The 21,993-nt window shown below is 39.1% G+C and overlaps 1 protein-coding gene across 1 annotated transcript in view; it reads left to right on the top strand.

Moving 5' to 3' along the window:
• The window catches only part of LOC128740004 (telomerase-binding protein EST1A), a 204,636-nt gene that overhangs the window by 142,047 nt on the left and 40,596 nt on the right, over nucleotides 1–21,993 (top strand). The window contains exons 9-12 of the mRNA XM_053835517.1: nucleotides 4,254–4,327; nucleotides 4,489–4,592; nucleotides 16,891–17,024; nucleotides 17,091–17,228. Coding sequence (XP_053691492.1) covers nucleotides 4,254–4,327; nucleotides 4,489–4,592; nucleotides 16,891–17,024; nucleotides 17,091–17,228 — 450 coding nt within the window. The remainder of the gene's footprint in view (nucleotides 1–4,253; nucleotides 4,328–4,488; nucleotides 4,593–16,890; nucleotides 17,025–17,090; nucleotides 17,229–21,993) is intronic.

The following is a 21,993-nucleotide window of genomic DNA, read 5'->3' on the forward strand; positions in this document are numbered from 1 at the left end:
TTCGTACAGTGCAAAATGGTCAAATTGAAGAGAAAAAAAATTTCCTATCAAAAACTTTTTCATATACACACTGGAAAAAAAATATAAACAGCTTTAATTTTTTATTAGAAAAACTTTTTTCTCTTAAACATGACCATTTTGCAATGTATGGAAGAACTGTAGGCCACATAATTATCTATCTTTAGAAAAAAAAATTCATGAATTTTTCATAGTAAAAGTTCTATGTGTATGTATGTATGTATGAAGGTAGCCACCATCAAGTAGAATTACTGCAGAATTGAATTTATCTACCCAGCAACTTTCATGTCAATGCGTAAAGGACCAAAAGGGGTTGGGTGGATCTATAAGCAATGTCGCTTATATGATTCCACGGGAATATAAGACACTCCTTCCAGCATAGACCTCCGGTTTCTAGATACATAACTTCGCCGTGCAAACTTATCTTGCGTGATGATTTGTGTGCTAGAAGGGCGCGTCAAAATCCTCTCCGACCTTATATGACTTGGGCTGGTTACCACATCCCTCATCCAGTCTTCGATTCATTTGGTACCCTTATGCTCCCTCCCCTCCCTTTTAATGATGTATATGTAAATGTAATAAATAATGAGTAATATGAATATATAATATAAGTAAAGAATATCTATTATAGTGGCAATGATTCTACAGTTGTTTATGTATCGCAGTCATATACTAATTATTAAACTATATTTTAAAAATGCATCCAATTGTATAAAACTGTACACTGTATTATTAACCGAGTCAGCCACCCGATAGGCCATCAATCTGCGACTGTGTAAGGTTTAAAACGGACAGCACACAAGAAAATCATCGCCACACATCAGTCTTTAACCTAAAAAAAACAAACAGTCAAACAAAGTCAAAGTTTCATAGTAAAAGTTTCTATAGTTCCTAAACAAGCAAAGATAGAGGTATACTATGTTCAGCTATGTTGTGTATTTTTACTATTTGCACAACTTTGTAAAACATGAAAAAGTCATACAATAACTACAAAAACAGCTAAACTAGAAAAACTGATTTGAACGATTTTTCATTTATGAGAAATAGGATTTTTCTATCTTTGCTGAAGAGATAGAAGGTTACTGTCTTCAGCAAAGTTTCTTGTAATAATATGCTGTAAAACTTTGCAGAACACATCAATGTGTTAATCAAAATTTGAATTCCGCTGGACGATAGAACTTTTGATTTTAAGAAACACTTCCAAAGGTTTCATAAACCTAAAACCAATTTTTCCCGCTCAAAGACCAGTGTGCTGTACCCGGTTCATTGAGCTTTCGGTTGACGAATTGAGGGTTGAAATTTAATTTTTAGTAGAAGTCTTTGATATTGCAAGGTCTTAGGTCTTGAATTTTGAAAAAAATTTCGAAAGAAAATTTTCTCGATTTTGTCAGTTTCCCCATTTTGTCAACCCAAAATTCAACACGGGGCTGACAAAATCGGAACATTACTGTATTTAGTATTTAAAAAAGTGCAATGTGAACAATGAAGAAAAGAGTAAAGTCTAAAAGAGGAACAAAATGAAGAAAGCGAGTTTTATAATTGTTATATCTTGTCCGCGATTATACCTTATTATTGTGGTGCTCTTACGTTGGCACGCAGGTTTAATTAGGATAAAGATAGAATTGGGAAGGGAATAGAACTGTCTTAGGCAAAGAATAAATCTAATGAAACAAAGAGAAAGATAGAACCAGAAAATGATAGCAAGAAGAGAAGGATAAAGATAGAGAGACAGAGTCAAAGAGAAAGGTAGCAGACAGAGACAGAGACAGAGATATTTGAATGAAGATTGTACTGTTCGAGCCACAAATGCTTAAACAAGCATAGTAAAAATAGTAAAGTAGAGAGAGGGCGATAAAAACTGAAGTGGCAATAAAACGATAAAAATAATATAATAAAAATAACTACGGGAATGACAAACATTTTAATTGATAAAAATAAATAAGGCTAGAAGAAGCATGCAATGCATGCTAAGTGTGGTAAAGACAAAAATAAAAATGTGAATAGATATAACAAATTACAAAAGAAATGTGAAAAAGAAATGCTAAGAGAAATTAAGTGTGCTTTTTGCGTAAAAGCATTTGCAAGTAATGTTAGACAAAATGTTAGTCGACTTTTCCTTGTTTTGATTCTAGAATACAGTGGGATTTCGATTTTGGCAACAAAAGTATTCGTTTTTGTCAACACAAAGTATTTCGCTACCAAAAATATGCTCGATCATCAATCAATTTCCGCATGCATGTTTAAAATGGACTGACCTAGACCCAGACTGATGGCGTCAGTGTATGTATGTAAAAAAGTTTATTTCGAAATGTAACATTTTTATTGACGTAGGACTACGTCTTACTGGAGGTTATCAAAAACTTGCTTGCAGAAAACAAATTAAACGTGGCTGTTAAAATAACCACTGTTTTTTTACAACGTCGTTGTTTGCGTAAGTAAACCAACCAAGGTGTAGATACGAACGACCTCCTTTCATTACACAGTGATGTACCGGAAAACTATGCATGCCTAAATGCAACAAAAAAAAACCTTTGGATGTCAGGAAATTTCTTGGTTTGTGCTCGAAATTTCTCTTTTCCAATAGATCTTAAATTTCAATGCTGAGTGCAGGAATGTTATTTAGGAATCAATACAATCTATGATAGCCGAGTATTCAGCGCAACTTGACGATAAACGTGCGTGCCTGATCATCATTGTAAAGCGCCCCCCGCCCGTTCCTCCCCCCCCCCCTCGGCAGGTATTTCGTCGTTCGTCCCGTCACGAAAGCAATCGAATTTCGCACCGATCGTTTTGTACGGGTCGAAAAGCATGCACGCTACAACACACGGTCGGTCGGTCGGTTAATTCCGCTCAATATCGCATATACAAAGACCTTCGAGGTCAGCCACTTTCTTTCTTTTAATGATACCCGTCGGGCAAATCCCGGGCCATGGATAGTCCGAATCGGTTGCTTCCCTCGTGTCGCTCGCGCGCGGTCGCTTGTTGCTTCTTCCCCATTTCCCTTCTCGGCGGGGCCGGCAGTTTCTGGCCGATCATCATCGCCAATTGAGAGTCAAACTACGTGCGATTGTGGCCACATCACTCCGGCACTCCAGGTTACCCCACCTCCCCCCCCCGGTTGCTGCTATCTGTGGCTTGCTTTCCCCACACGACACAACCCGCGCGATGGCCGGCTGTTCTTTTTTATCCGTTCCTCTTTCTCTCTCACTCTCCGTTTCTCTATCTCTCTTTGCTTTTGTCGTGCTGGCTTAAGCCCCACTGCTAAGTGGGTTTGCCTATTGAAAGCGATTTTCGAGGATAATTATTGTAATCTTCAAATCTCTGTTTGATTTTGTTCAGTTGGCCTCCGGTCTCTCTGTGTCCACACTTTAGCAGAGGAAAGTTTTCATTTTTGTAACTTCGGTCGGTCGGTCGGTCGGTCGGTCGGTTGTTATCTCTCTAAGCTTCCTCTTCGACCCGATTGGGACAGATATCTGGAGGCTCTGGCTACCTACCCGGTGCCGGGCCTGCCGATTAGAGCTGTTATTGCCGTTGTCGTTAGGTGGCAATCAATTCCGATTCTTTGGCCGGAGGCTTTTTTTTACAATTATCGGAGGAATCACAGCTATGTTGGTTGACTGACTGACTGACTGACTGACTGACTTACCGACTGACTGACTAACTAACTAACGAACTAGCTAACTAACCGAGGACAACCGACAACCTGGTGAAAACTGTTTGCATGGAGAATTTCCTCACTTTCTACTGGCAAATGGCAGCAGCTCTTTTCGTTTGTACTTGTCTGTTTTCGCGCGCCCGCAAATAATGGTTGGAATGCCCTCTTGTCAGGAGAGTTCGTGTCGAAATTACCGGCTCATTGAGGCAACACAACACCTGGGGAGCAGCAGCAGTGGCTCATCGTGTCACGGAGCCACTGCTGCACTCACTGACCTAGGGTAGTGGAGCCGAGGGGGGGGGGGGGGGGGGCAAACCAACACACCACGTGACCTTGTTTGTTTACACACCATCCGTCCTCGACTCGCGAGCACAAACGATCGAACGAACTAAAGAAAAGGTTTCCCATTTTCGAGCGGCAGCGGCGACGGCGGCGTCCTCTCGATGGAAATTTTCTGTCGAATCATTCGAACCGACTTCTTTCTCCTAATGTACATACCTATCTATGATACCTTGATGATGCTATTGCTAACTAACATTTGTGCCTTTTCTCCTTTCTCCTTCTCACGTAACGTTCACAGGTGTGGTGCGACTGGATGCTCTATCACATCGGCACGTGGAATCCGCCGCCGTTTTGCACGGACTACAAAATAGGGTAAGTGGACATCGTCTTCAAAAGAACTAGGGCTAATAATAATCCTCCTTCCCTGTCCGCCCACATTCGATTAACGCCGAACTGATCGGTCGCTATTGTGGTGAATGAAATTTTCGGGTATTTTTCCATTCTCTTCTTTTGCTTGCTTGCTTTTTTTCCAGTGCTTCCACTGGACACGATCCCTGGTCCGGGCTGTCCAGCCTGATGACGCTGCTTGGCCGGTTGGATACCAACAAGGAAATTCTGGTGGTGCTCTCGAAAGAAGGTAAGCTTTTTTGTTGTCGGTTGTGGGTTTTGGGTTTTTTCCCTGCCATTCACCTGGTGAGGGCGGCGGAGGCTGTATATGTGGTTACATTGTTGATATTAGACCAGAATCATACCGCGTGCACACGTGTAAACTTGATCTCAATCAACGACGATGCGGTTAAATTGTAACCTAGTTTTGGCTGTTGTTGTTTTTGTTGGGGGATTACCGCTAGCAGCTGGTTCTTGGTCTGGTGGACGCACGGTGGGTTTAAAAGACTGGTGGGAACCGGTAACCGGAATGGAATATTTTGAAGATCAAGAGCTTTTTGACCGCCGCGCCGGATGGAATTCATCCGTCAGCATGTCTTTGAATGGAAACAATATTTAGGAATTTAGTGTAGCTACTTTACACAGGTTTAGTAATCGAAATTCGAGAAGATCCTCACGACTTCCACGTTGCTCAAGCCCGCGCGGCAATCGCGTGTAAATCCCAATCTGATTCAAAGCCAATTGAAATTTGGCCCAAATTCAGTGCAAATTTTCTGTGGCTCAATGAGAATGGGTACTAATCTAATAAAATTAAAACAAATGCAATCAAAATCCTATTCCATCCGAATCCAATCCAAATGCAATGTAAATTTACGCTAAATCCAATCCAAATCCAAAATCCGATCCAAATCCAAATCCAATCCAATTCAAATCCAACCCAATCCAAATTCAATCCAAATCCAATTCACATCTAATCCAAATTCAATCCACATCTGGTCCAAAATCTCAGTTTATACTGATTTGTATGCCGCTCTTGATACCGTTAATCATTCTATTCTTTTGAGCAAGTTCGAGAAACTTGGGTGTACCACAAGATTGTGCAGATGGTTGGAAACTTACCTTACGGATAGGCATCTATTCGTACAACTTAGTAATTGCCGGTCTGCCGCGTTTACAAATGGTTCTGATGTGCCACTGGGTAGCAATTTGGGACCACTGCTATTCTGTATCTACATAAATGATGCAGCTTTACTACTCAATGAAGGTGGAAGGCTTTTCTTCGCTGATGATCTGAAAATCTATCTTGAAGTCAAAAGGATCCAGGACAGCAGAGTGTTGCAGAAGCTTCTGGACTTGTTTAGTGACTGGTGCGTAAGGAATCAATTGTTACTAAGTGGGGAGAAATGTTGCGTCATCAGTTTCCAACCCAATAGAAGCGCAATAGAGTTCGATTACGAAATTTCCGGAGCCAAACTGAATAGGGTAGAACAGGTGAAGGATCTTGGAGTATTACTTGACGAGAAACTCACCATGAAGTCCCACATTTCTGCCATCATTAACAAGTTCAATCGTAGTCTTGGGTTCATATTTAAGATCTTTGTTTGTCTGCAAGCTTTTAACTGGCGAATATGACGCACTGGACATCCTATCTCAAATCGGACTCTACGCACCTTCAAGAGGTTTACGACCCAGAATTATGCTAATTAATTTTAATTTTGACGAACCATCACGTATTGACCGCCAACAAATTCTTGCTCTTGACAATGTAAATACCGTTCTGATTCAAACTTCGAACACTTAAGCTATGCTGAAACTTTCTTTAAAGAAAAATGTTCGAAAACATTTTTATCATACTCCCATAAATGGTTTAAAAGCATGACAATTTAATTATTTTCATGTTGAAATTTTAAAAATGAGGATAAAATGTTAATTTACATTGAAAAACACTAAAAAACTGGTGTTCGGTTTTGATTCACACTTCGATCACTTTTATGGTCGACATTCAAAGCTCGATTATTTCAGTCTCAGACATCGAACACTTGTATTACTTGGAAAAGTATTAATGTTTTTAGTGTCATTCAACTTAAATAAGTGAAATTTCATCCTTTTTCTAAACACTGTCTTTTTAAATCCACCTAACAGTATGAATGAAATTTTTCACACAATAATTAGTTTCAATCCGTACTTCTGTAGTTAATTGCTAATATTTTCAAACTCTATGTACCACATCTAAAGCCAGTTAGCTTTGTACAGCTTTACAATGCAGATAATTCATTTTCCCGAAGGAAAATCCGGAAAAACCGGATATTATTCGTGGGTGTTCGAAGTTTGAATCACACCTCAAAACGTGATTCAAACTTCGAACACTTTTTATTTATCTAATATCTTTGAAATAATGCATGAAATATTGTATTTTAACTATGCTTTAGTACGTATACGCAAACTAAAAAACTGCTACTTTTACACGAAACGCTAAGAGTATGCGAACGAAGTTAAAATCTGTGTTCTCACTTTTTTCCAGCGCCTGCTGATTTCTTATAAGCAATCCTGTAGTTCAATGTCATACCTCACCGGATAGAGGACACTCTAACGAACACGGTGGTTTGCAATAAGCATAATATTTTATCATTTTAGCGATACAACGAGCATTTTATCCTGAAGTGTTCGAAGTTTGAAACTGTTCTAAGTTTGAATCAGAACGGTACTAGCAATTAAATAACCTTTGAGTGTTCATTTAGGCTCAAATTGTCCGGTGAATTGTACGAATAAATAACAAAATCTAGTCAAATGCAATCGGAATCCAAATCCATTTCTTATCCAATCCAAATCCAATAAAAATGCAATCTTAATTTAAGCTAAGTCCAATCCAAATCCGATTCAAATCCAATTTAAATCCAAAATCCGGTCCAATTATGCATATTATCCAATCATAATCCTTCCCAAGTAACACACAAAACAAGTTAGAAAATAATATTCGTGGAAATTAGTCGCTTAAGCGTACTATAAACGTACTTTGAAAACATATGTCGTTATTATTAAGGTTTTGAGATGTTTTGGGATAACATGAATTTATTTGACAGCTCATATCTAATGTATAATGTTTGTTTTGTCAACATGTCAACATGAAGTTTTTATTACGTCACCATTACTAAATTTAAACTACTGGAAGAACAAGTTGTAGCTTATGCTATAATAACGTTTTAAATTGGTATGAAATAACCTGATACATACTTCTTTCAATTCTTGTTTCATTAGACTTAAGTTTTTTGCGCTTTTCAGGTAATAGAGAAGTTCTGATATATGTAATATTATACTATTCGATAACAAGCTGTGTTGCTTGGGTTTCCAAATTTAATCTGAATTCAAGGCAAATCCAATCCAAATCTAATTCATATCCAATCCAATCCAACTCCAATCCAAATACCATCCAGATCCAATCCAATTTCAATCCACATGCAATTTAAACTCATGCCAAATTCAGTCCAAATCCTAGTCAAATCCAATCCAAATCTAATTCAAATCCAATCCACATCCAATCCAAATACAATTTGAATCCGACTGTCATCCAATCCAATCCAATTCAAATCCAACTCAAATTCCATTCAAATTCGCTCCAAATCTACTCCGAATCCAATCTAAATCCAATCCAAATGCAATCTAAACTCAAGCCAAATCCCGTCCAAATCCCAGCCAATCCTATCCAAATGCAATCTTAATTCAAGCCAAATCCAATTCAAATCTAATCCACATGAATCCTCATCCGGTCCAAACCCAATCCAAATCTGTTCCAATTACAGTCTAATCCAAATCCGAATTCTTTACAAATTCAATCTGAATTCAAGCCAAATCCAATCCAAATCTAATTCATATCCAATTCAAATCCAATCCAAATCCGACTCAATCTAGATCCAATCCAATTCAAATCCAATCAATCCAATTTCAATCCACATGTAATTTAAACTCATGCCAAATTCAGTCCAAAGCTTAGTCAAATCCAATCCAAAGTTAGTTCAAATCCAATCCACATCCAATCCAAATACAATCTGAATCCGACTGTCATCCAATCCAAATGCAATTCAAATCCAACTCAAATTCCATTCAAATTTGCTCCAAATTTAATCCGAATCCAATCTAAATTCAATCCAAATGCAATCTAAACTCAAGCCAAATCCAGTCCAAATCCCAGTGAAATCCTATCCAAATGCAATCTTAATTCAAGCCAAATCCAATCCAAACCTAATTCATATCCAATTCAAATCCAATCCAAATTCGACTCAAATCCAGATCGAATCCAGATCTAATCCAATTCAAATCTAATCAATCCACATGCAATTTAAACTCATGCCAAAATGAGTCCAAATCCTAGTCAAATCCAATCCAAATCTTATTCAAATCCAATCTGCATCCAATCCAAATGCAATTCAAATTCACTCCAAATTTAATCCGAATCCAATCTAAATCCAATCCAAATGCAATCTAATTTCAAGCCAAATGGAATCCAACTCAATTCCAATCCAAATACAATCATAATTCAAGCCAAATCCAGTCCAAATCCCAGTCAAATCCAATCCAAATGCAATCTTAATTCAAGCCAAATCCAATTCAAATCTAATCAGAGTGACTCCACATCCGGTCCAAATCCGACTCAAATCCAATCCAAATCCAAAATCCGTTCCAATTACAATCCAATCCGAATCCTATCCAATTTCAATCTGAATTCAAGCCACATCCAATCCAATTCAAATCAAACCCATGCTCAAGCCAAATCTCAGTCAAATTCAATCCAAATGAAAATCCAATTCAAATTCAATTTAAATTCAAGCCAAATCCAATTCAAATTCGACTCCAAATCCAGTCCGAATTCTAGTCAAATGCAATCCAAATCCAAATGCAAATATAATCCATATCCAATCGAAATCCAATCTAAATCCGATTCTCAGCCAACCCAAATCCTAAATTCGGTCCAATCAAACTAATCCAAATCCAATCCAAATGCAATCTAAGTTCAAGCTAAATCCAATTCAAATCCAACTCAAATCCAATCCAAATTGAAAACTCGATCCAAATCCAATCCAAATCTAATCCGATTCCAATAAGTCATTTCAACAACGTGAATTCTCGAATTCGAATCGATCATGCAATATCATTGCGTAACCTTTCCCGGCTTGATGCTCCACAACCATTTGTTTATTTGTTTATTTGTTTGTTTTACACTTCATCTGACTTATACGTCTAAATGAACTTACTCTAATATTTATAATAAATTTGTTCTCACCAACCGCTTAAATTTACTCAGTGATTCGCCAAATTGGAAATGCTCCTCAACACAGCTAAACACTCTGACACACGATGTAACTGGTTCGTTGCGGCCAAATTCGGTACGGTGAAACAGGTTAGTCAGCAATGATGACGGCCTCAAAGTCCTTTCAGCTGCACGGAAATTCATGAGCGACAGTAATTTCGGTGAGTCAATTTCTCCATTTAACAGTTTGGCCACGAACAAAGCCTGTTGAATCTTACGTCGACATTCTAATGTATCCAATCCAAGCAAACGGCAGCGGTCAGGATACGGAGGCAAATTGTTTGGGTCACGCCAAGGCAGATTACGTAGAGCCAGTCGTATAAACTTTCTCTGAACTCGTTCAATTCGAAGGGTCCAATACAGCTGGTGTGGAGTCCACACTATACATGCGTTTTCGAGGATCGGTCGGACTAATGCGCAATAAAGTGCTTTGAGACAATGTGGGTCATTGAAATTTCGGCCAATTTTGGCTATAAATCCAAGCTGGCGCGTTGCTTTTGAGATTATCTGTGCACGATGACGATCAAATGCCATTTTCGAGTCTAGTGTGACACCAAGATCGTTAACGCAATCGACCCTTCTCAATACCTGTCCGTTAATTCTGTAGTCATATACGATCGGCGAAATAATACAATGGCTAAGCTTGTACCTTCGCTGCAGGGTACTGCGTATGAAGCTGGGTTCCTGTATTTCTTGCAGTTTCCGAAGGTATCTGGAGTTACGCAAGGCAGCAATATAGGGCCGCTGCTTTTCTCGCTCTTTTTCAACGACGTCACAACACTGTCGGGTACCGTACAATTCTTTTTTGTCTACGGATTGATGGAATTGAGTTCAAATCCTAGTCAAATGCAGATCATATCCAATCTAAATGCAATCTAAATTCAAGCCAAATTCTCTTTCATGTCCGATGCAAATCGCAATGTTATAATGTTGGTGCCAAAATGTCAAATAAGCACATTTTTTCATGTTGCACGCTCCAAACAAATTTCATATTTGGCTCTGAAGCTTCAAAAGCCACCCGTTAGTTGTTAAACTCGAGTAAAAACTATTTCTCGGGTACTTTTTCATTTCGACGTATCTGCAAATGAGAGATTCTCTTCGTGTCTCCTCTCTTCCGCTGTTTTGAGAGAGAGAGAGAGAGAGAGAGAGAGAGAGAGAGAGAGAGAGAGAGAATAGTGCTGAATGTGATAAAGACTTATGAAACTCCCGCCAATAACATGGGTCAAAACTGAAGCATGCAGAAACATTAATGCCGACGGAAAGGCTTTCATACAGATTCCCTCTCTTTTGTTTAACAAAATGATTTTGCTTTTACCACCGAAAACTGTCATGTATAAACTTTCACTTTTCCGCTCAGTAATGTAAAAATACACTTGACTGAAAAATATTGCCACCCAACTAATTACTTTACTGAGATTAAGCAAAACTGCTAGCACAACAATACTCCCAGTACTCGAGGAAACCCTGTAATAGATATTTTCATCGTTATCGGTTCCATAGTCTATAGTCTATAAAGGGCAGATAGAAATAAATTGTTCCATTACTCAGTTGTATGTTATCATATTTTTGTTTACTGTTTGTAGTACTTATCCTGCAACGGTCAGCAGATTAACTGATGATCGCGAGAAAATATTCGCGTCGGTCTACAACGAGAATAAAGCCAGTTCCTTCCTTCCTTTTACCATCCGAGAGCCGAGGTGGCTCTTGCCGTATCAAGAATTCCTCTCCACTGTATTTGGTCCTGGGCTACTCGTCGCCAGTTCGTTGAGTGTCTCGGCGCACGCAAGTCGGCTCCAACCTGGTCGAGCCATTTAGCACGCTGGGACCCTCTATTCCTGATGCCGGTGGATTTCCAGAAGAAAACGGATTTCACATCACAGTCGTCCGACTTTCTTGCGACATGGCCGGTCCACCGTAGTCTCCCTACTTTCGCCAGGTGTACGACAGGAATCTCTCCAAGTAGTGCCTGTAACTCGATTCATACGCCTCACCAGTCTCCGCTATCTTTTTGTACTCCGCAAAAATAATCCACAACACCTTTCATTCAAATACGCCAATGAATAGTCGTGCACTTCGTAAGCAAAGATGCAATCTGCCAAAGCTGTTCGCGCTCGACTGTATTGTATGCTGCCTTGAAATCCATGAAAATATGATACGGGCACATTGTACTCCCGACATTTCTGGAGCATCTGCTGAGAGTAAAAATTGGACCGGCTGGTACTGCTCTACGTATTCTCTTGCTATTGAGGATAGACCAGGTAACAAAATCTGGGAGAGCATCTTGTCTGCGGCGTTAACTAGCGTACTGTCGTGGTAACTTCAGAACCTGGTAGACCACAAAATTTCAGCGCATGTGGGTTTGAACTTGCTAGGGACATCACTTCGATCAGCGGCTTTATAAAACTTTTGTCCGGGAGGCTGCCCATAATCTATCTTCTCGTACGATTCATCGTTCATGAGGATGCATCCTTCGTACTTCGTAAGAACCTGAGTATACAACTTTCGGGCATATCTTTTGGTTACTAGATTCTGCTTTAGGAGATTGTTTGGTTACTTACTGGCCCGAAAATATCTTAGACCATCTTTCAAACGAATCCTTCGGACGGTGCTTTGTCTGGCGTTGAATTTCTTATCGATATCATAATGCGATAATCCTGCAAAATGCAGCGTTCGATCCTTAGTAGACCGCTCACGGAAATATTTGAGAAGGCTGGATTTCTGTCTGTCTGTCGGGATGTTCCTTATAGAATCGAAAACTACTGAACCAATCGGCGTGAAAATTTGCATGTAGAAGGTTTTTTGGGCCAGGGAAGGTTCTTATGATGGTTAGAGACCCCTCCCCCCACTAAGAGGGGGGGCTCCCACACAAATGAAACACAAATTTCTGCATAACTCCAGAATTAATCAATCCAATGGAACCATATTTGGCATGTGGGTGTTTTTGGAGGCAAGATTTTTTTCTATGATGAATTAGGACCCCTTACCTTTTTAGGGGGGGCACCCATACAAATGAAATACAAATTTCCTCATAACTCCAGAACTAATCAAGCAAATGGAACCAAATTTGGCATCTGAGGGGTTTAGGAGGCAGGATTTTTTTATGATGGTTGCAGACCCCTCACCCCTGTGGTAGGGGGATAAGGACTCTCATACAAATAAAACAGAAGTTTTTGTGTAACTCAAAAACTAATCGAATTCGAGAAATTTTAGACTCTTTCATAAAACATTAGTCAATAACAAGACCACCAGAAATTATCCAATAGTAACATTGGATGATTCAGGGCGAGACGGACACAGGCCGCGAGTATTGCCGGCGACCTGCCGTAGGAGGGGGAGGGGCAGCCCCCCGTAGAGATCACCTCTATCTAGGTTTATTCATTTTTCTAGATCTGCTGACCTCTATTACTTTCCTTCAGTTGGATCACCCTTGTGAAATGGTACTTTCTACGAAAAGATTTTCCGTGGAATGGTACATCCCGCGTAAGATTTTTCGCGAAATGGTATTCTGCGAAACTCTACATTCCGCGTTATGGTCAACCGAGAATAGGTGTTTCGCAAAATGGTCGTTTTCCTGGTTCGCAATTTAACAGTCGTTTTCCTGGTTTTGATCTATAAGCCAAAATTTCTGTTCTCTATCGCTGAACCCGATGAAAACCCGAAACCGCTGCCGTAAGGAATCATACAATACGATATAAAAACAGTTTTCTTGATTGGTGACGCGAACCGGTGTCCGTGTGTTCTAAATAGTTCGAGTAAAGATGCATGAGGTCTGCACATTATTATGTAGTCGTAAAACGTTTATTGTCGTTAAGGAAAAGTGTCGTTCCATCCAATGATTTCAATGATAATTATTGCTTCAAAGTATTGGTCCCAGAATGGGGCCCTGCGGAACCTTAAATAAACTCGATCTCCATCCGATGTTTGTCCCGAATCTTTTGAGTAGGTACTCTTCTATTTATCTTATCTAGAAACTGAACTACTCGTCAACCGGATCGTGTTGACTCAGAATAATTATAAGTTATTTATGAGCGTCTTTGTTGCATTTCTGATTCAACAAGGTAATTAGGAGAAAATTCAATTTAATTCAAAAGTCAGGAATTAGGAAGTCAGGAGGCTACGGTAGGACGGCCACGTCGTTAGCATACCGCACAATTGTGCAACGAAATCTGTTCCATTCAAAAACCCTTTCGTCACCAAAAATAGAGGGTTCCAAGGTGGTTGAAGTCGACTTACGAGTGTCGAGACGCTCAACGAATTGGCCTACTCGTCGCCACAGAACCGAGTCAATGGAGACAAGTTTTTGATACAGCCCGAGCCACCGACCACCCGGTTCTAAGGTGCTAGAGTAGGAGGAGAATCTACGACTACCGGTAGAAGCATGGTCAAAAGCAAATGATCCGATGAAATCTTCAACCAAAGAGGTCAGAGGTTTTGTTCCATTTCGCATCTAAACCAGTACTGAATTTTAAATAGTTTTGACGTAGGACTACGTCTTACGGTAAGTTTTGAGATAGGGTGTCATTCCAAAAAATCGAAAAATGCGTGCGTCACGAAAAATGAAAGGTTTTGAACGCTAATAGCTCAGCGGTTTTCCGATCGATTTTCAATATTCTTACACCAATTGATTGGTAAATCTTCTAAGAATTGACCCAAATGAAGAGAAGTATGGATCCTTGATGTTTAACTATTGAAAAATTGAAAATAATGAACCTATGTTTTACCAGAATTCTAGCTTCGTGATTGGTTGGAAGATTCTTTTCGATGATATAAACCTATACCAATTTGATATCTGTGCTTGGGAAGTACGCCAAAACAAGTGACAAAGCTTCCTCATTTCTTTCCTTCATTTCTTCATTTCCTCACACCGCGGTTAAACCTAGACCATTTTGATGTCCTTGCTTGGGAAGTACGCCAGAGAGAGTAACAAAGCCCCCTCGTGCCAACAGATTTCTTACGAACGCGAATAAATCTAGTCCAATTTGATGTCTGTGTTAGGGAAGTGTGCCGGAAAAAATGACACAAGTTCATTGTCCCAAAAGATCGCAAATTCTTTACTGCGAGACGATGAAACCTCGGCGAATTTGATATCTGTGTTGGAAAAATATGCTACAGCTGTAGTGTTCGGTTATAATACGACTCTGTATGAATACAAATACTTGCCGATGCCGTTTCATTAGAAGTGTAGTTAAAAGATGTGCTGTTGATAAAATAGGATTGAATTGGTAAAATCCCTTCAACGTGGGGAACCATGGGTAATTAAAACAATCTTTAATTTCAGTAAGGTAGCAGCAAAGCAATAGTTTGTGTTCTTGATTTTGTTAAATTGTTTTCAAATGCACAATATTTTGAGAATTGAACGTATGCAATGTTAGTACTTTGATAAATGTTACATACAACACATGTAGCATGTATATATGTTGCATATAGCATGTATACATGAAGAATCGAATGATTACAAGCATGGATACATGCTACTATCACTACAAAGAGACTTACGTAGTCCTGCGTCACCTATATATGCGGTCGTGTCTTGTACACAACCCCTCTGATTTTTTACGTGGATAAGGATACTACCCTTGGCCTAGCCAAAGGCGAAGTCGAAGCTATGGAGTTCCGTAAGGCAAACCGTCCTGCTCACTGCAAAAAAAAACACAATTTTGCTGTTCATACAACGAGAAATTTCCTTAGGAGAGTCATTCTAAAACGAAATAAATCCGAACCGACTGAGAACCTGGAATCAAAAGACCGGAGAAGCAAACTTTTAATGTATTTTAATACCTTACGTCCTCTCGTAAAGGTCGTTGTATGCAAGTGCAAAATGTGTGAGATCCGCCAATAACCTCGCTACTTCCGACCCTTCTGACCGTAAACCGTTAACCAGCACAACAACGAAGTGGAATTTCATTTCTGTTGGGGTTCTACATGTGGGTGGTGCTTGGGAAAAGTTGATGCGGTCTGCTAAATCTGCTACGAGGGATACATATACTGAGAGAAAAATAAACGATGAAGAGTTGCTGAAGCTAGTTGTAGAAACAGGGAGCATTATCAATTCGAGACTTCCCAAGCAGTATTGAAGGTTTTATTACACCCATAAAATGGTTCTTGTGACCCAAACTGGTCATAAATGCCGTTATAAAAAAACAATTGAACTTAACTTGATCTGTGACATATTTGTATTTTAGTATCAAAAGCTTGTTTTTCTTTTTTCAATTTCTTTTCGCATATCCAGCTTAAAGGGATCTCTTCCTTTAAAAAATTGATTAGATAGCAAAGCTTAGCTGCTAGATTCCATTTTTAAAATTTAAACTGTTCTTATTTATTTATTCATTTATATTTTATTTAAGACACTTTACCACTGTTATGGCATTCGTGTCTAATTGAACTGTTCTGTTCATCTGTTTTTATTCTGTCATCTGTTCATCTTCGACATATTTAACTCTTTCATAACTTAGCTATCAGAGCCAGCCATATTATATTGATAAACGGTTCTTAGTTTATAACTATGTCTTTGGACGCCTTACGTCATAATGATTCAGCAGAACCGAAATCAATGCAATTTTCTCATTTATTTTTCACTAGCTCCAATCGAACCCACAGCGACCGCCGGCTGGCGGCGGCGATTGGACCCTTAGCAAAATTGCGTTCCATTACCTTACAACTTGTTTCCGTGCAGCTGTCAAAAATCAACTTCTTCTAACGGTAATGGAGTGGCCACTAGCTAGCTAGCTAGCTAGCCAGTGCAGCGCAGTCAGTGGTTGTTGCGGTGTAAGGGAAAATGACCAGCAAAATAATAGCTCAATTCTATTCAGTCCCCCAAGCCCCAAGCAGCAGCAGCAGCAGCCGACTCATGAGTGCAATCACAAAACGGTCATGTGCGAGGGAACTTAATTTTCCACTCCCTTGAGGTGACCGCTTTCTTTCTGTTTTTTTTTCGGTGGCTACACCGGGCAAGCCCAATTACATCACTCAACGGGCTTCGAACGAAATTATAGACAAACTCGGGCACAATTAGGGACTGTCTACGTTTGTTCCCAGTATCGGGAGAGACATCAGAATCAGAAGATTGCCCGTTCCAAGCGGATTGTAGTTCGAAAACCATCTGCTGCAATGATTTTAACCTTAAGAAGTAGGGCTTGGTCCGTTATTTTTCTCTATCAAACCGAAAACTGTACATAGAATCAGCGATATTTACAATTATCATAGTTCTGATGGAATCACAATTCAATTTTACTATTTTCTTTCTTAGCACTAGATCATCGATCGGACTACGATGTTGTTCGACTGCAGGAGGACATCACACTGGCTGGATTTACCCCACTGATGTACGACGTTCCGGAACCGATCTTCGCCCGTCGCGATCGGGACATGGAAGAGGCGCAGGTACACTCTCCTACCCAGCCAAAAATATGACCAAATTTAATTTCCGAATCATTTTTCTTCGCCTAGAATGCACTGCGGGTGCAGAAACTAATCTTCTTCGGAACGGGATGCCTGTGCAAGTGTGAACCTCCGGTGCTGCGAAAGGTAACCGCATCGGATGGCGCCGAGGAGTTTGTCAGCATTGTACAAAACCGAATAGAAGGGGTAAGTTCGACGTCAATTCCGGGGAAAGATTTGGTAAACCCAAACCAAAACACGCTCAATTGACCTAGATCCAAACAATACCTAAATCACTCGTAAAAAAATAGAAGACCTTCAAGGCCCATTTGAAGTTGGACGACAGAGGCAGACGCGAAACACATCCCGGGCGACGACGCCAGACCTTCTGACATTGATCGTCCGGCCAGCGAAGCCCGCGGGCTGCTGCAGCCCCCGACGATAATCCGAACGTGTCCTAAATTCCTGGATTTTGTCTGCTCGCTCGCTCGATGTCGGTCCCCATCGGACAATGGGCCCGTCAGAAAGATCGGCCGCCAGCGGCGATGGTGGCTGACTGCGTGCAATTTGTTAAAGCTGGACCATCACAAATCATCCGATGGCCACCTGCGGGGTCTTCCTAAATCATTACTTGTTCTCCGTGGCTCTCACACTGCGGCTACGGATTTTCGAGACCGGAGCCGGAATTTCACATATTGGATCAATTAAAGTGTCGCACACGCGGTTCCAGTCCACCGCACCGTCGTCCGCCGCCATTGGCTTCGCTTGTTCGGGTCCGGTGGGAAACCTTGCCTCGAGGGCGCTCGCGGTCCACGCTTCCCGTGTGTGGGACCCCAAACAGTACGCACAAACAAACGGACAAATAAAGCTAAATGAAAATACTTTTTGAATACACAAAGCTAACGAACCGAGCCGAGTCGGGCCGTGCCGGAGCGCGGGAGTGTGCAAATTTTGGGCTTCGCAAATTGTGATTAGTTATTTATGTTGGACGATAAAGTGTGCGCTTTAGCTGCATGCGATCATGCCATGTTCCGTGGGGTGGCGTGTCAGCTTACGTACGGTTCGTAATTTGTTCGGACTATAAGGAAATATTGCAAATTTATTTGATTTTACAATCTAATTTACGTTTTGCATTGTTGCCTCGATAGTTTATATGAGTCTCACAATGCGGGTTTCATTTGAATAATATACTAGCGAATAATTTTGATCTTACAAAAATCAGACCCACGCCAAAATTTAAACCAATTTATTTTTGGTGTGTTGGTCCTTTAAAACTCCTTCAAATTCAATTATTAATTGTTGAAAATGACCAACTTCATGTTTTGTTCATGTTCGCATTTGACATATCTCTATCTCTTTGATGACAATAACGTTATTTACTTCTAGGATTGTTTTGTCAGCATAGAACAATGATGTTGGCGGTCAATTTGTACCTACAGATCTTCTTCGCGAGATTTCATTATCGCCGAGCTCTAATTAACTGATTATTTCGCGCACAGTTTGGCATGTAGCACCGTCCTGTGGAAAGCATTTTTTTATTTAATCTTGTCACAATTTTGTGAAATATTTTGCTTAAATTCTAATCTTATTTTCACATCTTATGAAATTAAGCTTACACGCATTCAAGTTAAAATTTAATACTATTTTTTACTACACTTAATCTAAACTGGATTTTTCAGCTCTCCTGTTTGCTCCAATTTTCCATTCTCGCAGAAATGTCTAAAGTTTATTATTGTTTTTTAAGCTATTTTAGTTTATTTTATACTTTTTCTTTATTTTTTGGATTAAATTGAATTAAATCGATAAAATTGTAAATTTTTTTTAAATTCTAGCTCACGTTTGTTGAGCTTTTTTTATTCACATTTAAAATTTTATTTATTAAAATTTACTAAAATTTTATTTAGAATCATTTTTCCAATCTAGCATTATGGTTGAATTCTTTAATTTTGTGAAAGGCATTTTTGCACACATTAACCTTTATTACTATTATAACTTTTCGGGACGAGGAAAGTTTCGACGTGGTTGAATAGAGGAAGACTTGGAGAAAAAGTTAGGAAAGAATGAATGTGAGAGACTATATTGAGAGAAGTAAATAGAGAGTAACTAATAGAGGTAGAAAAAGACTATGATAGAGAGATAGAGTGACATTATAGTAAAGAGATAGAGAAAGGTAAATACTACGACAGAGAGGTAGGTATAGAGAGAGACTGTGATAGAGAGAAAACGATAGAAAAAAGGACTATGAACTCTCTATCGCTATCTTCTACTATATTTTCCCCTCTGATTTCTCCACTTGCTCTTTCCAGATTTCAATTTCGCTGCCTCTCACATTCTCATTCTCACGATTTTGTCTATCTCACTACGTTTCTGTTTTCAGTTTATTCATTAAATTCTTTTTTTCTATTACACTCCATATCTCAACAATTACCTATTTTTCCCTGTTTGATTTCCTTATTTTGCACATTTTAGAAACCTATTATTTCTCCCTATTAAATGTTCTGATTTCTGTTGTCTTTTATCTTTCCATGTCCTGTTTATCTCTATATCACTCAAGCCACTTTTTACACGAAGGATTCGGTCCACGAAAACCAAAGCCTCGTTAATCCCAAATATCGCGAAAAAACCGCGTAAATTCTAAAAATCGCGTACAAAAACCGTATAGCAAGCTTCTTCAGTGTCTCTATTTTTCTCCCATCTTTTTTCATCTCATTTTATGTTCTGTTTTCTTTACAATTTTGTCTATATTTTTCATTTTTCTCTTAATGTTCTATACAATTTTCTTCATATCTGCCTACTTTCAATTTGTGCTTCTGCTCGTAATTTTCACCATCGCTTTATTTTTCTCTCTTGGAAAAATCTCACGTAACTTACCAGTAGGACCTAAGTCACAACAAGACATTCTACTGCTGGAATCCTTAGCTAGCTAATTGCTAGGAAAACTTACTTTGAAATACAGAGAGCTACATCGAAGAGAATCTTTCAATATTACTTAGACTCGTTTAAGAAATTTTCCCTTGTTTGCCTTGCTTTTTTCCCTATTTCTCTCTCTATTTTTCTTTGTTGCTTTAGGCTTTTTCTCCCTGTACTGACTTTTTTGGTTCTACTCATAATCTGAGTTTTCTGAGGATTTTTAGTAGTTTCAACCAACTTGAGAAAAAGGGTTTGAAAATATAGCAAATATTTAAAGATTTAAAGAGAGAAATGATAGAGAGAAATCAGGAGCTAAAGAAAGAATGACTAGAGAGGCGATGGAAAAAGAATGAAAAAAGCAAAATGAAAGGGACAAAAGGTAGGCGAGAAAAGGAGGTAGGAAAAGGAAGAAAAGAGGTAGAGAGAGGAAAACGAGTAAAGAATAAAAAGAGAGACGTGACGTGATAAAGCAGCGAGTGTAAGAGAGAAAGAGAGACTGTAATAGTAAGAAAAGTTTGAAAGAGCTTGAGAGTTCACAAAATGAGCAAGAGAAGTGGAAGGTGGGAAGACTCTCTTACTCTTACTCTAACTTGCTCTCTCCGTATTTTCTTCCTAGAGAGAAAGAGAACACAGTGAGTATAAGTAAGTATACCAGTAGAAAGAATTAGAAAAGAAACGAAAGAGAGGAGCAAGTGTAAATAAAAGAAACTAGAGTAAAATGAGAGAAAGTAAGAATTAAAAATGGAGAGATAGAAAGAGCATAACATTGGGGAAAAAGACGAAGAAAGAGTAAGAGTGAGAAAATAAAAGAGGATGAAGAGAAAAATTATAGAAAGATGTTTGAGTACGATAAGAAGCAATAGTATACGAGAGTGACAGTATGAGATAGAGGAGGAGGTAGGAATCAAAGAGATAAGAGGAATGAGACTGTAAAATACACTGAAGTTACTTTTTGCACGAATAGTTTTAGATTTAATTTAAAAATTAATACGAATCTGAGAAAAGGAGAGAGATGAAAATCAGAAAGGTTGTGTACAAGACACGACCGCATATGTAGGTGACGCAGGACTACGCATAAGTCGCTTTGTAATGATAGTAGCATGTATCCACGAATGTTATTATTCGATTCTTCATGTAGGGGGAAGTTGTGTATGGCCGGACAGGCTTCTATGCCCGGACACTGGCGATTTCTCAAACACAAAAAATGATAAAAATATTTGGAAAGAATAAAATTATAGTACTTTATAGGTACTATTGATCTATTTTTTCCAAATAACTTTATCATTTCTTGTTTTTGCGGAATCGCCAGTGTCCGGGCATTAAGGCCTGTCCGGCCATACACAACTTCCCCCTGTACATACTATATGCAGCATATTTACATGCTACATGCATTGTATGTAACATTTATCAAAGTAGTACATTGTATATGTCCGATCCTCAATATATTCCAGAGTCATTTCTATGTGCATTTGAAAACAATTAAACAAAATCAAGCACACAAACTGTTCCTTTCCTGCTACCTTACAGAAATTAAAGATTGTTTTTACAGTCATCCCAGTATTATGGGCCAGTTAAGCATGATGATGCTACAAAATTATTGGTAGAAACACAGATGTAAATAATTTACAGTTTATTTATAACTTAATTGGTTATAAATATATCATAATTTGATGTCCTGTAGGCAATCTTGTTCCAAAATCACACACTTTTTTGCAGAACAACAAAATATAAGTATATTCCATTCCCAGTATTATGGGCCACTTTTAAACCTGGTCAGAATTATGGGTCAATGTTCCCAGTATTATGGGTCAGTAAAACAAAATTGGTTTTATTTCGAGAAAAACGCGCGCGCGCTCGTGTGTCTGTGTGTGTGTGTGTGTAGTTCTCGCGGCTTAGGGATCTTGTTGTATCTTGTACTTCATCTTCAAGAAGCTCATCAAACTAATTCAATCTCTGATGGATGGGACTCAGTGCTGTATTCGGATTTCGAATGGTTGTCAAGTTCATTCGGATCACACAGAGGACTTTATCAAAGTGATGGTCTCTATGGCAAACCAAGTAT

The sequence above is a fragment of the Sabethes cyaneus genome, chromosome 1, assembly GCF_943734655.1.
Source record: "Sabethes cyaneus chromosome 1, idSabCyanKW18_F2, whole genome shotgun sequence".
Lineage (NCBI taxonomy): Eukaryota > Metazoa > Arthropoda > Insecta > Diptera > Culicidae > Sabethes > Sabethes cyaneus.